We start from the raw sequence: 16,181 nt of genomic DNA on the forward strand, positions 1-16,181 counted from the left end.
CATAGTTTTAGGAATTGGATTATTTGTTTGATGCCGTCTGTACTTGGGTTTGTTAAACTTTCTAAAAGGTTCGAGTTTCTTTGTATTCTAGTGCGTTGATGCCTGAAATGGGAACAGTCTACCAGAATGTGTTCGATGGTTAGTTCTGATAGAGAGTTGCAAAACCGACAAAAGGTAAATTCTGAACGTTCTATTAGAAAGCTGTGCGTTAGTTTGGTATGACCAAGCCTAAGGCGAAACAATTTTGTAATGTCAAGTTTAGATATTTGGCTGTCGTAGCATGATTTTAGATAGTGTCTGGCGTTCAGTTTGTTGTGATTTATGTTTCGGTACCAAGAAGATGTTAGTTGCCATTGGTTTGCTTGTTTCTGTAGGTAATACTTTTTGAAGAATAGTTTTATGTCATTGTCGTTAAGGTTTTGTTCTAAAAATACTGGTGCATTGCAAGCAAATTTAGCCGATTCGTCTGCGAGCTCATTTCCAGTTATGTTTACATGACCGGGTACCCATATGAGGATTATTTTGGGATATATTGATAACAGCGTATTTCGTATAAGCGACGGGTAAAAGCTGGAATCGCTAGGGTTGGCTATTGCTTTCTAGAAATAAAAGAACTAAATGACCGTACATTCTTATATACTGACGGCTCAAAGCACAATGAAATCGTAAGCTTCAGCGTCACAACAGAGTCAAACGTCACACATATAGCTCTTCTCCCTCCTTATAGCTCTGTGTACTCAAGGGAAATGATAGCCATTTTAAAGGCCATCCAAATAGCACAAGAGAGTATTGGAGAATTCGCAATATGCAGTGACTCACTTTCACTAATATTATATTGCGTCAAAGTCTCATTCGGAAACACCAGCAGCCGGATTCTAGCGCGCTTAACAACATGCAACGTTTACATTCCCCTCATGCTGCTTCATTTGCCTGATTACACATTCCTTCTGTTTTTTTTTCATATTGCGTACCTTAAGGCACCACGGCTGCTCATTTAGAGAGTTTTAGCGATGGAGATTTAGCGTAGCAATTGTCAGAATTCCACTGCAGGATTATGCTGCTGAGGTCAATACCTAAATACCTTTGTTGACTCATACTGAGTTTATACGCACGAATTATTTGCAAATAATAATTTTCAAAATGGTAAACTTTTCCGTATAAACGCTGAGTTAATTTTTTATTTGCAAATAAATAAATCACGCAGATAAGTATTGATTAGTGGTACTATTTGCAAATAAGCACAAGACTCCGCCATTCTTAGGTTTATTTTTTTCGATGGTTATCTTATTGCCTTTTTATAATCAAGACGTTGCCATTTTTTACTTTATTTTCGTTTTCGATGGTCATATTATTAATAATAATAATAAATAATAGATTGGCGCTTACAGATATGTTAGTGTTTGACCGAGCTTCTTCTCCGATTTGTGGCGTGCGCCTTGGTGTTGTCACACAAAGCGGAGGGACCTACAGTTTTACGTAGTGAATGTAGCCCTATGGACAGAAAACTTCTGAGATACTTCGCCGACCTAAACGGGGTTAGACGAGTAAACAGCGAAAAATAAAACAGGGGGTTCCTCAGGGTGGTGTCCTTTCCCCGCTACTGTTTAACTTTTACATTTCAAAGCTCCCTCAACCACCAGAGGGAGTCTCGATTGTCTCTTATGCCGACGATTGCTCGATCATGGCGACTGGGAATGGAATTGATGACCTGTGTTCGAAAGTAAACGGGTATCTCTCCGAACTTTCTCGCTTCTTCACTGCAAAGTGTCTAGCCCTCTCCCCTACGAAATCCTCCGCGACCCTGTTCACAACCTGGACGAAGGAGGTCAGGCTACCGCTGGGGATTCACGTCGATGACACACCAATTCCGACGGTGAATAACCCCAAAATACTCGGAGTAACATTCGACAGCCTGCTCTCCTTCTCTGCGCACTCAACCGCTATTGTCAATAAAGTACAGAGCCGCAACAAGGTCCTCAAGTCGCTAGCCGGCAGTACTTGGGGCAAAGACAAAGAAACGTTGCTGGCAACATACAAGGCAATAGGCCGGCCGGTTTTGAACTACGCAGCGCCAGTGTGGTCGCCAGGGACTAGTAGGACGCGGTGGACGAAGCTACAGACTGTACAGAACACCGCACTAAGGACAGCGACAGGATGCCTCCTGATGTCGCCGGAACACCATCAACACGGCGAGGCGCAAATGCTCCCCGTAAAGGAGCACAATATAATGCTCTGCAAGCAGTTCCTGATCGGGAGCCACAGAAGTGGCCACCCAAGCAGACAGCTGCTTGCAGAGGAGCCCTCGCCTAGGCACGTCAGGAGGCATCTATATGAACTGACAGACGAAGTCCAGAGGTTCATCAAGCAACCTCTGGACCCGACAGCTTACCGACAGGCCCTGAACGGCATTCACAGGGACTCAGTCTCGAGTTATGTAGACTCTAGACCTGTGAATGCCGTTCTAGGCATACCACCCCCAGACATAGACGAGACGGAGCTTCATCTGCCTCGGGAGACTCGCACAACACTTGCACAACTTCGCCCCGGCTACTGCAGCAGGTTGAACTCCTACCTGAGTAGGTTGAATGAGGATGTGCCGAATGAGTGTCCGGCATGCGGAGAGACCCCACATGACTCGAAACATCTCTTCGCATGCCCGGAAAACCCGACAACCCTAACGGCCTTGTCCCTGTGGACAAACCCCACAGAAGCTGCACGCTTCCTAGGGTTGCCGTTAGTGGAACTTGACGACAACGACTGAGATACCAACCGTCCTGGGCGGGGTTGTTGTAGCCGCTACAACAACAACAACAACAACAACAACAACCTACAGTTTTACGGCGACTCCGAACGGCGATTGTATTTTTATGAGAAGCTGTTTTTCATGGCAGAAATACACTCGGAGGGATGCCATTGCCTGCCGAGGGACGACCGCTGTTAAGAAAAAAACCTTTTTTTTTATATTTTTGCGATGTTGCTTTGACCAGGGTTTGAACCCAGGCATTGTGGAGTGGAAGCGCGCACTGCTTACCACTACACCACAGCGGCCGACATCGGCGGCGGTCATATTATTGCCTTTTTGTAATCAGGCAATATTAAAAAAGAATTTTTCACCATCGAATAAACAGTGATTTAGGTAATTGCAAATTATTTTTATTTGCAAATAGCTTACGAATAAACGTAGTATCATTTACCACAACCATTGCGCGCTTTACTTTACAGCGCCTTGACAGAATCAATAGGTCTACACGAATATCGACAAATACATTTCGGCATTTAAGGAAACTTCATCTCTTTAGCCTACATTAAATTTCTGTAGTCCACCCATTTTGTCTTTTTGTCGCCAGCGAATGAAGAACAAACATTTCTTCAAATTTAAAAAGTAAAAATTTCACTACTAAAATTTAAGTGTTCTTAAAACCTGCAAAAAAATTTGGGAAAAAAATATTACTGTTTTTGGGAGTAGGGTGGGAGTGGCATTGATAAAATTAGAGCGAGAGAAAGTTCTTCTTACAAAACATTTCAAAAAAAGAACGTAGTTTCCCTTTGAAATTTTTTGACATAAACTGTGCTTATGACGTTTGTACTTTTCGTAAATTGCTCAAGTAGCACTGCCACCTCAACAAATTATTGTTTTTGAAATTTTAATATTTTTTAAGGAATTTTTTATGCATTAAAAAATAATAACTCGCAAGGTAAATTTACTTATTTCATCGTAATAGCAGAGCTGTTAAAAAGTGTGTATTGATTTAAAACACCTTAAATTACCTTACGGCAAAAATATTTGGTATCTGCAGTGTTACACTGCAATATAGTCTGGCTCTTTAAGAAATTTAGATATTAGAATGCTGCTTTAATTTGGATCTTTTTTAGTGGAAATATGAACAATGGAATGGAATTAAAAAGTAGCTTACCGTCAATGAAAGCACAATGGAAGCATAAACTTATTTGTGATAACGCATGATGTAGTCGGAGGTAATAATAATAATAATAATAATAGATTGGCGCTTACACATATGTTAGTGTTTGGCCGAGCTTCTCCTCCGATTTGTGGCGTGCGCCTTGATGTTGTCACACAAAGCGGAGGGACCTACCGTTTTACGCCGACTCCGAACGGCGATTGTATTTTTATGAGAAGCTGTTTTCATGACACAAATACACTCGGAGGTTTGCCATTGCCTGCCGAGGGCCGACCGCTGTTAAGAAAAAACCTTTTTCTATATTTTTTGCGATGTTGCTTTGACCAGGGTTTGAACCCAGGCGTTGCGGAGTGGAAGCGCGCACTGCTTACCACTACACCACAGCGGCCGGCAAGAGGGAGGTAATACAACTTCCTAATTCTTAGAGCTCCTTGTTATAGTTTATAGACAGACAAACTACTCGCTCTACTGCTGCTGGTGCCGCGTGTCGCTTCAATTGGGCACATCCGTCCCGAGGCTGAAAATGTTCTGCCGAAAACTGGTTGGAACAAACAAACAACACCTTTGTGAAGTTACCATGCACGTGGCCATCCCGAAATATGAAGCTAATCGTACTAAATAATGATGAAAATAATTGCAAAAACAAACAGATTCTCTATTTGCACAATGTAATACAAGTATTTTACTTGTATTCCGTTTTATATTTAATTTAAGAAATAAATCACTAAAAGTTCGCTATAAAATGATGCTCAAAATATATTTTCTAACAATTTTTAAAATAATTTTTTTGAAATATTTTTTAAGTAAAAAAACTCCTTTTTAATTTCTTCAAAGAATATGGTAGCTTCAATTTAAAAGAAAATGTCACAGTTTACGTCAAATGGGAGCAATGCCGAATAACAAGTGAAACTACCTCTAAATAATTGTATCATGATTCAAATGTAATTTTTTATTTTTCACTCCATATGCTCATCACGTTTTTTACACTCCCGAAAACTTTCAATTTTGAATGTTTGAAGTCAAATTGGTTTCTACCTGTTTTTAATGTACCTTGAGTTCACTGTATGTTTTTATAAATCAGTAGCTCGTTTCTGTAACAATTATCTAATGATCAATAGAGAATGACGTATATTCTCTACCAGTAGAGAAATAATCGGTAGAGAAGAGTTACAGAAACGAGCTACAGGACTGCGGCAATTGTGCGACTTTTTAATTTTAATTATTAAAATTATTAAGTTTTAAAACAAGGGGTTTTAAGGTATTGCTAAATTCATACCTTTCTCAGAAAAAATTAAAGATAAATGCCATAAGGTTTGCTCGAATACATATATATTTTTTCATTAGAATTGAGATAATTTCACATTGTCCCTTGTTTATAGCCTTTGGAAAATACACCGTAGTATTTGGAAATTTTCAAAATTAAAATTTCTCGGCTAAAAAAAATATTCGAGCAGGCACAACAGCATATGATATTCTTAAAAATGCTTTAAATAGCTTTTAGAGAAACAAAACCGTCGGAATGCTAAGTTACCTCTAAAATAGGCCAAAATCAAATTTTTCGCTTTTATAGGTTAGGATGTTTAAAAAAAATTATGTAATAGCGCAATTATGAATTCAAATTAGAATTCGGCACCTCAAAATCTATTAGAAATGGGTAGCCTTATCTAATGTGCAATTTTCATGTCGAACTGTGAAATATGTAAACAATATTTAAGTATTATACCTCTTTGTCGGCAGCTGATAACTTTTTGAACATGTTGGCATAAATCTTTCTCTCTTTGTCGTTGGCTTCTCTAATTTTTTGTTTGCAAATTTGTATTTGGTTTATAGCAGCTTTGTTGGTAGGTTCCAATTCTATTACCTTCAAATAATGCAAAGTTTTTTAGAAAATTTAAGTGCACAATTAAGATAAGCCAACAAATACTTTTTGAAAATCATCTAAGGCTTCTTTAAAATCGTTTATAGCAACATTACATTGCCCACGACGGTAAAGTGCTTTGATGTTAATGGGATCCAATTTGAGAGCTTCATTGCACTATAAACAAATTTTTTTTTATTAAATAGGTTAAACCTACATATGTACGCATGGTATACATAGGAAATTAACAATACTTACTGCTTGCTTGCCTTCAAAGTAATCATTCGTTTTCTGGTAACATAAAGCTATATTGCTGTTCAAAGCTATCTTCAGTTTTTTTGAGTTCCCATTATCTGTAAATATGTTAAGTAAAAGTTTTTCTTAATGAAGTTGATTCCACATTTAACTTGGAACACATGTTTGCTTACCAATTTCTGAAATAATATCTGTAGCCTTTTTGTACATTTTAGTCGCTAAAGAAAAATTTTGTTTTGAGAAGTATTTTGTTCCCTTAGCTTTATACAATTCAGCATGATGCACTCTTTCCTCATCAGATAATTTCCATTCTTCCATGCCCTGAAAAAATCAAATATGTGTTAAAGTAAAAAGTAGACTCACGAAGATCATACAGTCAATCAATAAAGTTTAGGTACAGCGATTGCAAAACGGGCAACTGTTTTTGAATTATTTTATTTTTCGAATTTTTTTTATAAAAGTATGGTTAATTCTACGACCAGGACCCCAAAAATGTGAGCTCCAAACTTTGTGCAAAATTAATAAAAATTCTGCAAAATTTCATCAAAATATTACACTTTTTAATTACACTCTTTAGAAATAAACTGAATATGCAGTTTTTTAGCCCATTCAATTTTGGTAACATAATGTACAAGTCTGAGGTAGCTAGGACTTACCAATAATTTTTGGATTTTTTTTTTTTGTTCAAGGGTGTCGTTAATTTTCTCCACATAAAAAAAAAATAATCGAAATTTTTTTTATATGGAGAAAGTTCAACAAAAAAAATTTTCTAAAATCATTGGTAAGTCCTAGCTACCTGAAACTTGGCACTTTATTATACTAGAACTGCATACTCAACTTTTAACAGTGCAATTCAAAAGCTCAATATTTTACTAAAAAATTGCAGAATTTTCTTTAATTTTGCACAAGGTTTCTGGCGCTCTGATTTTTGGGGTTTATATTTTCATTTAATTTCATTTATTAAACAAATTCATTAGTACAATAAGATCTTAAAGCTCTTTTATAGTACAACAGTAATTATAAAGCACAAACATAAAGCAACGAAAGAAACACAATAAGTAAAAAATAAATAAATAAAATAAGAGATTCAAAATAAAAGAACAAAAAAATATAACTAATCCAAAGATTAAAAACTAACATTTTTACCTAAATAAAAGCACAAGACCAATGTAAACATGTGTAGATACATACATACCACAGTTGTGAAAAATGCATTGATTTTGTAATGCATTAATGGCATTTAAAGCAACAACGTAAATGTAAAAGATTAATGCATTAATTTATGAAATTTAATGCAAATGAATATTTCAATGCATTAATTCTGAAAAATGTAATGCTAAAGAATTTTTTTTTTTCATTAAATTATCCAAACTAATGTTAATGAAAAAATTTTAATGCACTAAAATGTTTAATACCTTTGCTCGTTTGCATTATTAAAAACCATTAAATTTTTTTCTAGTAAAAATAAATAATCTCTTTTGGAAGGACTTAGAATAATTACTAATAGTTTTTTCAGGTTCATTATATTATGTGTATTTGTAGAACAGTTCTTCTAAACATTGTAAGATGTTTTATGAAAATGAAAGCCAATGTGCATGCCAGAGTGCTTTTGTAGATTTTTATGTTGATTGTTGATGCATACCGATTACATATATTAAGTATGAGCCAAAAACGGACAGATAGCCAGTTTAGCAGCGCATGTACACGACTGAGCACCTACTTTGATCTAAATCAATCAATAAACCGTTTTTTAGCTACATTTGACAATGTGATTTGACATAGTGAAAACCAGCCTTAACGTCCGTCACTATCTTTTTTGACCTTAAAATTCTACCCTCAACGTTAGCAAAGAATTTTTACTTCAAAATAAAATTAGTTATTGGGTTTTTAATGCTTGTTATAATTTTAATGCAATAAATTATTGCAATAGCATTCATTTAAACATTTTAATGTTAATACAACAAAAAAAATCATTAGCATTAATGCATTGAAATTTTCATTTACATTAAATATCAAAAATTAATGCATTAATCTTTTTCATTTACATTAAAATGCTATGCATTAAAAAATTTAATGCATTTTTCACAACTCTGATACATACACATCAGAGATTGGCAAAGGGTGCTGTTTTTGTGACTTTAAGCCTACTCACGTTAAAAACGGGGGATGAACGAACACCAGCGCAAAGCGTGCTGTCTTGCAAATACAGCCACCACAAGTGAACGATACTTATAACAGCTCATACTGATATTGACTTCGGCAAACCTGTACTCCGAATGATCGTGCACGAAACCAGCAACCGCCATATTTGATCGACTGCCGAAAGCACGGTACTGCATTTGGACGGTTGCCGAAAGCATGAGAGCTCATTGGGACGGTTGGCGAAGGCAAGACGCCGCAGTTCGTTTGTTGCAGAAGTCATTTGACTTGTTGCTGAAAGTCATTTCATTTGTTGCTGAAGGCATGTTTAATGGTTTGCCGAAGTCATGATACTGTATTTCAAAAACAATTCAACGACATGTGCTTGTTTGAAATGAAGCCTTGATATGTACATACATACATACATACGTACGTATGCACATACCTCACAACTAGCCTGCCAACATGTTCTTGGCGCCAGCAGCGTGTAAAGCAATTGAATGGTAGACGCGCTATAAATACATAAGTTGTGTTTTCGTATTCTCCAGCAAAAAATATCCAGTAACTTGCCAGTAACCAAATTTCGGAGACTAAGCCAATATATACTCCCAATGAGTGAAATATGAAAGAAAGTACGAAAACGTAAAACCAGCAAGAAGTTGCTAGTTTTATGAACAGCTGATTAATTTGATATTTTCCGATGCAATTTTCATAGAAAACTAGTATTTTCCATATTATTATATATTTAAATGGGTTTATTTTGTCAATTGCAACTCTAAAAGCACCACAAACAATTATTTTCTTAATGTGATTTACAAAAAAGCATCATGCCATCAACTGTTTTTCTTACTAGCAAATAGTTGCTAGTAAAAATTTATCTAGTAAAAATCCAGTAAAACTTGCAAGTTCAGCTGTCATTCTTGCTCTCTCAATTTCCCCTCTTTTGCTAGTTTCTTGCAAGTTTTTGCAGCAGTATTGATTTAGTATGCAACAGTTGACGTTCAACCAATGCCAATCACTGATACACATATGATAATCCTAGAAGATAGCGANCACATCAGAGATTGGCAAAGGGTGCTGTTTTTGTGACTTTAAGCCTACTCACGTTAAAAACGGGGGATGAACGAACACCAGCGCAAAGCGTGCTGTCTTGCAAATACAGCCACCACAAGTGAACGATACTTATAACAGCTCATACTGATATTGACTTCGGCAAACCTGTACTCCGAATGATCGTGCACGAAACCAGCAACCGCCATATTTGATCGACTGCCGAAAGCACGGTACTGCATTTGGACGGTTGCCGAAAGCATGAGAGCTCATTGGGACGGTTGGCGAAGGCAAGACGCCGCAGTTCGTTTGTTGCAGAAGTCATTTGACTTGTTGCTGAAAGTCATTTCATTTGTTGCTGAAGGCATGTTTAATGGTTTGCCGAAGTCATGATACTGTATTTCAAAAACAATTCAACGACATGTGCTTGTTTGAAATGAAGCCTTGATATGTACATACATACATACATACGTACGTATGCACATACCTCACAACTAGCCTGCCAACATGTTCTTGGCGCCAGCAGCGTGTAAAGCAATTGAATGGTAGACGCGCTATAAATACATAAGTTGTGTTTTCGTATTCTCCAGCAAAAAATATCCAGTAACTTGCCAGTAACCAAATTTCGGAGACTAAGCCAATATATACTCCCAATGAGTGAAATATGAAAGAAAGTACGAAAACGTAAAACCAGCAAGAAGTTGCTAGTTTTATGAACAGCTGATTAATTTGATATTTTCCGATGCAATTTTCATAGAAAACTAGTATTTTCCATATTATTATATATTTAAATGGGTTTATTTTGTCAATTGCAACTCTAAAAGCACCACAAACAATTATTTTCTTAATGTGATTTACAAAAAAGCATCATGCCATCAACTGTTTTTCTTACTAGCAAATAGTTGCTAGTAAAAATTTATCTAGTAAAAATCCAGTAAAACTTGCAAGTTCAGCTGTCATTCTTGCTCTCTCAATTTCCCCTCTTTTGCTAGTTTCTTGCAAGTTTTTGCAGCAGTATTGATTTAGTATGCAACAGTTGACGTTCAACCAATGCCAATCACTGATACACATATGATAATCCTAGAAGATAGCGAAACTCAGGGCACAAAAATTTATTGACGAAGCTTATTGCACCTGGAATATAATTCCATAAACGGTTGACAAAAAATAGTCTAGCAGAGTTAAGATTAATTAAGTCGCTTATACGGACAGATTTTGGAAAAGTTAGATTATTATACAGATAACTAACTAGGGAGCTTATCCAACATTAAACGGAATAGAAAAATACAATTCCTTGCCTTCAAATACTCAGATATCTCACAGCCTAATAGGCGAGATCTTCAACTAGAAATGTGATCAAATTTAGCCAAACCAAACACATATCGTGTTACGAGATTGAAAACTACTTCAATTTTATGGGCAGATTGAGAACTAAGCTTGCTGTAAATACATTGAGGATAACAGATTATTGGCAAAATCAGTTGTATTCCAAGTTTTTTCCTGATGTCGAGCGGCGTAAACGATGCAGACATTCTTAAATTACGTAGAGTGATGAGTACTTTGCTTATTATGAAGTTCACGTGATCATCACAAGAAAGACTAGAGTTGATTTCAAAACCAAGGTTCGTCACTTTAGACATAAATTTAAGACACTTATTATTAATATATAGATAAGGTGTGACAGAAAAGGCAATGCGACATTTAGAAATGGGTAACACATAGGATTTATCACTGTTAAGACAAAGCTCATTTCTTAACGCCCAAGATGATATAGAGGACTGAGCACAGTTAAACCTAGAGCACAAGGAGACTGATTGGTCATGGGGTCCTGTATTGAGCCTTGGGGCACAACAGTACACAGAGGTTTAAGACTAGAATATTCGGCAGCGACCCTTACACGCTGAGTCCTACCTTCTAGATAGCTCATCAGTCGTACAGCAGACTCCCCGAAGCCAAATTTATTACTTAATTTGATGCAAAGTAGTCTATGGTTCATCGAGTCGAAGACTTTAGAGAAGTCTAGCAAGCATAACAAAGTTAATTGGTTATTGTCATAAGGAATTCGTATATCGTCCAGAATTTTAATAACTGCAGTGGAACAGCTATGCTTTGCCCTAAACCCATACTGGAACGGGGAGAGTAAATTAAATTTGTTAACATGCAAGTTAATTTGCTCGGTCATCAGCTTCCTCGCAGACTTTAGACAGACAAGGAAGAACACTTATAGGCCGAAAATCAGAAGTACTACTCGCAGACTTATTTTTAGCAACCGGAATAACGGTGGCGAGCTTCCATGCATCGGGGAAAGAGACGAGGTTGTAACACAATGATTGATAACATGAGTAATAGTAGGCAAGATTTGTGGCATAATTAGCTTTACAAATTTTGTTGGTATCCCATCTGCGCCTATCGCATTGGACCGTATCGTAATAAATGCACCTTGCCACATCAAACTCTGACACCGCAACATTTTTATTCATTCAGAAAGCTCAACTTTTAATTTACAGAGCTTAGGCTCCAACAACCACTCCAATCAATGCGGAATAAGTCGTCAGATAGACTATCAATATTTATCATACGATAGTCAGGATAGTTATGTGGACTAGCTGCTACATTATGATCAAAATTGATGTCAAATGTACAGGAAATTTGATTGTGATCAGAAATAAACGACATCTGGTCAAATTTTAACACAGTAGACCGATCAGAAACAATGAAGTAATCAAGCAGACTAGGACAACAGTTATTTCCGTATCTTGTAGGTATACACAGATTTACAATGGATAGACCAACAGTACACCTTTTCAAGTTTATAATGAGAAAATGTAAATTCATATTGAGAAATCCCAAATTGATAATGAGAAGCGTAAATTCATATTGAGAAAGAACAACTTTATAATGAGAAATGTAAATTTATATTGAGAATATGTAAGTTGGTAATGAGAAATATAAAATCATAATGAGAAAATAAAAATTGATAATGGGAAATATAAATTCATATTGAGAATATATAAATTGATAATGAATGTAAGTTCATAATGAGAATATATAAATTGATAATGAGAAAACGTAAATTCGTAATGAGAAAATGTAAACTGATAATGAGAACATAAAAAATTATATCACTGAAGAGCTACAAGTACATTACTCTGGAGTCTGCGAGCTAATGTCGCGATATTAGCTGAATTAAAGCAAGCATCAAGGGAGACTGCCAAAAAAATTTATAATATATACAACCCGAAATTACAGTTGGACAACGCATTTACACCCCCGCTGTGTGTGAGCGCCCCCGTTTGCCTTTTTATGTGTAACACTTCAGCTGTGGTTATTGCATTAATAAAGTGGACGTTTGTCCCTCTGGAAGCAGGGAGCTGTAGAGTGGCGCGGTGGCCAATTTTTTTTATCGGCAAAGTGACATTCGGCAAAACAAATTAAAATTTGTTTCATCCTTCCATGCTATTTGTTTACCACTTTCGGTTCGTTTCAATTTGCTATCCTGCGAGTTCATGGTTATTGGTTGCGTATGGACTTTTTTGCAACTGTACAGATTGCCCTCGAGATAATTTGCCACGTCTGTGGTGCTCAATTCTATGTACATTAAACTGGTTTTGTTCTTTTCTTTTTAATTGTCCAAGGGTAAAACTGCAGTCACCTTCAAGCCACGATAACATAGTCATCACGTTGTCTTCAGTCAGCTTTTTCGGTCGCTTACACCTCTTGGTTTTNAATGCAAAAGGTATCAAAATTAAAATAAAACTACTATGAGATTTATGTAAACATCCAACTTAAAAACAATTTATGTTTTCATCAGTTAAATGTGCTTCATATGCATATACAAATAAACATATTGCACAAAAGCTTATACTCCTATTTCACAGCAAAGCTACACTCTTTCCAAGTAAATTTGCAAAGAAGCAACACTCTGCCACTGCTAAGGGAGCGGTGCGAGAGAGATAACTGTCAGTTTATCAAACCTTGTATTATTGAATCATGTATTGGCAGTACGTTGAAAGTGCATCTGCTAACATTAGAGCGCAGATATATAATGTTAGAACGAGAAAACCCACCAGTCAATCAAGGTTCATAAAATAGGAGGTTACGACATGGTACTCCAATGATGTAGTTGCGAAGTGAGTTCTGTTTGGCTGAAATATTTTAAGAAGAACCCTGCAAGAACAGTGACTATCATTTGACAAATGATTTGAGTGCCAAGACTGATAGAGATTTCTGTCACTGGCTACCTACAAGTTTCTATCAAATTCTAAAGGGCAGTGTGAANCCAATGATGTAGTTGCGAAGTGAGTTCTGATTGGCTGAAATATTTTAAGAAGAACCCTGCAAGAACAGTGACTATCATTTGACAAATGATTTGAGTGCCAAGACTGATAGAGATTTCTGTCACTGGCTACCTACAAGTTTCTATCAAATTCTAAAGGGCAGTGTGAAAAATCTGATGTAACCATTTGTGTACATGTGATCTTCCGTCTTCCTCCAACTAATGGCCTTATTTAATGGTCTCTTTTTAACCAACGCAAAATTTGCAAATGTGTTAGTAAGATAAATGAGAATGTGTTAGTTTCCATCATTGTAGGGAAGGAGAGTACACAAAACGCAGAAAATATAGTTGCCGTATAGCATATTTTAGGAATCCTAATCAAATGGGGATTTTTGATATAAAATCGTGGCAAAGCTTATTAGAACAACATAAAATGTTATAACTTCACGTGAAACTGGATTAACATAATAATATTCGTACAATAGTGACAAATGAAATGTAAATCGAATGCTTATTGAAATTTGCTGGCGATGTTATTCTTGAAAATGAGCAAAATTGGCAAAATTTCGCTACCGAAATTGCAATTCATCTTTAGACATACGGTAAAACCTAAATTACCCTTTTCAGTGTAATTTTTGCAATCAAAAATAGCGCACTTAAATTTTTAATAATTTAAATAAACTCAAAGACGCAGAAAAAAGCACTAGCTTCAACGCAAATTGTCAAACGGTAAATATCAGGGCTACACATTTTAAATAAAACTTGATGTATTTTTGAGTACAATAGTGTATTTTTATAAGATAATTTTTTAGGAATCTGGCGACTCCAAAAATTTAGCCATCTACGTCATCAAGATGGCGGCCATGGCTGATGTCGTAACCTTGTATTCTATGAACCTTGCCAGCCAATATACCCAGAATGACGTTTGAAAACAATAAAAAATCAGGACCGGTGCAGTAACCGTCAATATTCCACAAAACTAAAGTTTAATTTTACAGGAAAAAAATTAAACAAAATTTTAAAATGAGCCAGCCGTATCGGGAAAACGGGCGGAAGCTACATCTCGGCTAAGGCGCTGGAAAGGAAGGCACGCAACCTAACAGTAGGTATATCTTTTAAGAGTGATTACGGTGAGCGCCTTACGTGTAACTTTTACATCTCTTGCTGCTTATTCAAATCCGCCGGTTGCCACAAAGCTTGCACCAAATCACTTTCAGGGAAAAATTTTTGGTTGTTTATTTATTTGTGTTTTTTAATTAAACCGCTCCTGGAGTGACTTGACAGTTGTTTGTTTGTAGCCGTTCACAAATATACATTTATACTAACACAAGCAAACATTTAAGGCAGTGTCTACACACACGCGCCACGGTAACTTTTACCGTAGATCCACGGTAAAAATTACCGTAGATCTACTGTAAAATTACGTGGATTATGTGTTGCCGGAGAAGTGGGGCAGAACTTCTTTATGCGTAGGCAGCCTTCGGCCGCACTTAGCGATTATAACCCTTACTACTCAGAATTCTCCTTTCTGTGTTGCCAGAGAAGTGGGACAGAACTTCTTTCGGCGTAATTTTTACCATGGATCTACGGTAATTTTTACCGTGGCGCGTGTAAATAGACACTCCCAACATTTAGTTGGTAATAAAAATATTTTGTGAAGATACGTTACTATCAATATAGAAGTATTACATATATGTATAAAAATTTCAGCAAGTTTAAAATAAAATAATAAGCATTAAGTAAACCAAACAAATTATTGGAACTTGCTAAAATGTCGCGTCCCAGTTTATATTTCGTTGGAGGATGGTTCCGTGCGCAGAAGTGGAAAACTTTTGACTGCCATTCACCTGGGAGTGGCCAGAAGCGATTCTTGTGCGTACGGTTCAAATTGCAGCTCACAACGTCCGGATATTTATATCCACGTATCTTCTGGGTAGCAACCAAACACCCGTTTGGGAGCGAGCTAAAGTGAGAAAAAATCTAAAAAGCCTCGGATGAGACCCCTTTTTCTGATGACGACCACGACAAACGTATAAACCGCTATTATTTAAGGGTATGCACCTGGAATATCCGGACCCTTAATGGGGACGGTGCCTCTGCCCGGCTGGTTGATGTCCTCGGGAAGACAAAGGCTGACATCACCGCCATCCAAGAAATGCGATGGACGGGGCTAGGAAAAGTAAGCGTGAAGCCTTGCGACGTATACTACAGTTGCCACGTAAAGGAGCGCAAATTCGGTGTTGGATTCGAGGTAGGAGTGAGACCCCGTCACCGAGTACTGGCGTTCACCCCGTTGGACGAACGTCTAGCCACAATCCACATCAAAGCTAGATTCTTCAACATCTCGCTCATCTGCGCCCATGCCCCGACGGAAGTGAAGGATAAGGCGTCCAAGGATCTTGTCTATGAGCGCTGGAAATGTACATTTGAGCGCTNGAGGGCCAAGATACGCACCCGCCTTTGTGCAGCAAAAAATTTAAGGAAAGCTTAACGTCGAAAAGCTGCAATCACAACAGACGGCCAATTTATTCGCCACTCGACTCAACACACCAGCTCTCTGAAAGCACTCTGCAACAATCCGACGTACGCGAGCAGTGGAACCACATTTCCCGATCATTAAGTACCGCCGCCGAAGAAGTAGTTGGATTTCAGCGAGCCCGAAAGAACAACTGGTACGATGAGG

The 16,181-nt window shown here is 37.1% G+C and overlaps 1 protein-coding gene across 1 annotated transcript in view; it reads right to left on the reverse strand.

Annotated features, from left to right (window-relative positions):
* Positions 1 to 16,181, reverse strand: part of Fkbp59 (FK506-binding protein 59kD) — a 64,563-nt gene that overhangs the window by 39,286 nt on the left and 9,096 nt on the right. The window contains exons 6-9 of the mRNA XM_017629751.1: positions 6,207 to 6,354; positions 6,037 to 6,131; positions 5,845 to 5,955; positions 5,644 to 5,781 (exon numbers count right to left, since the gene is read on the reverse strand). Coding sequence (XP_017485240.1) covers positions 5,644 to 5,781; positions 5,845 to 5,955; positions 6,037 to 6,131; positions 6,207 to 6,354 — 492 coding nt within the window. The remainder of the gene's footprint in view (positions 1 to 5,643; positions 5,782 to 5,844; positions 5,956 to 6,036; positions 6,132 to 6,206; positions 6,355 to 16,181) is intronic.

Source organism: Rhagoletis zephyria, unplaced genomic scaffold, assembly GCF_001687245.7.
Source record: "Rhagoletis zephyria isolate East Lansing unplaced genomic scaffold, Rhagoletis_zephyria_1.1 Rzeph_scaffold_00005, whole genome shotgun sequence".
NCBI classification, from domain to species: Eukaryota; Metazoa; Arthropoda; class Insecta; order Diptera; family Tephritidae; genus Rhagoletis; species Rhagoletis zephyria.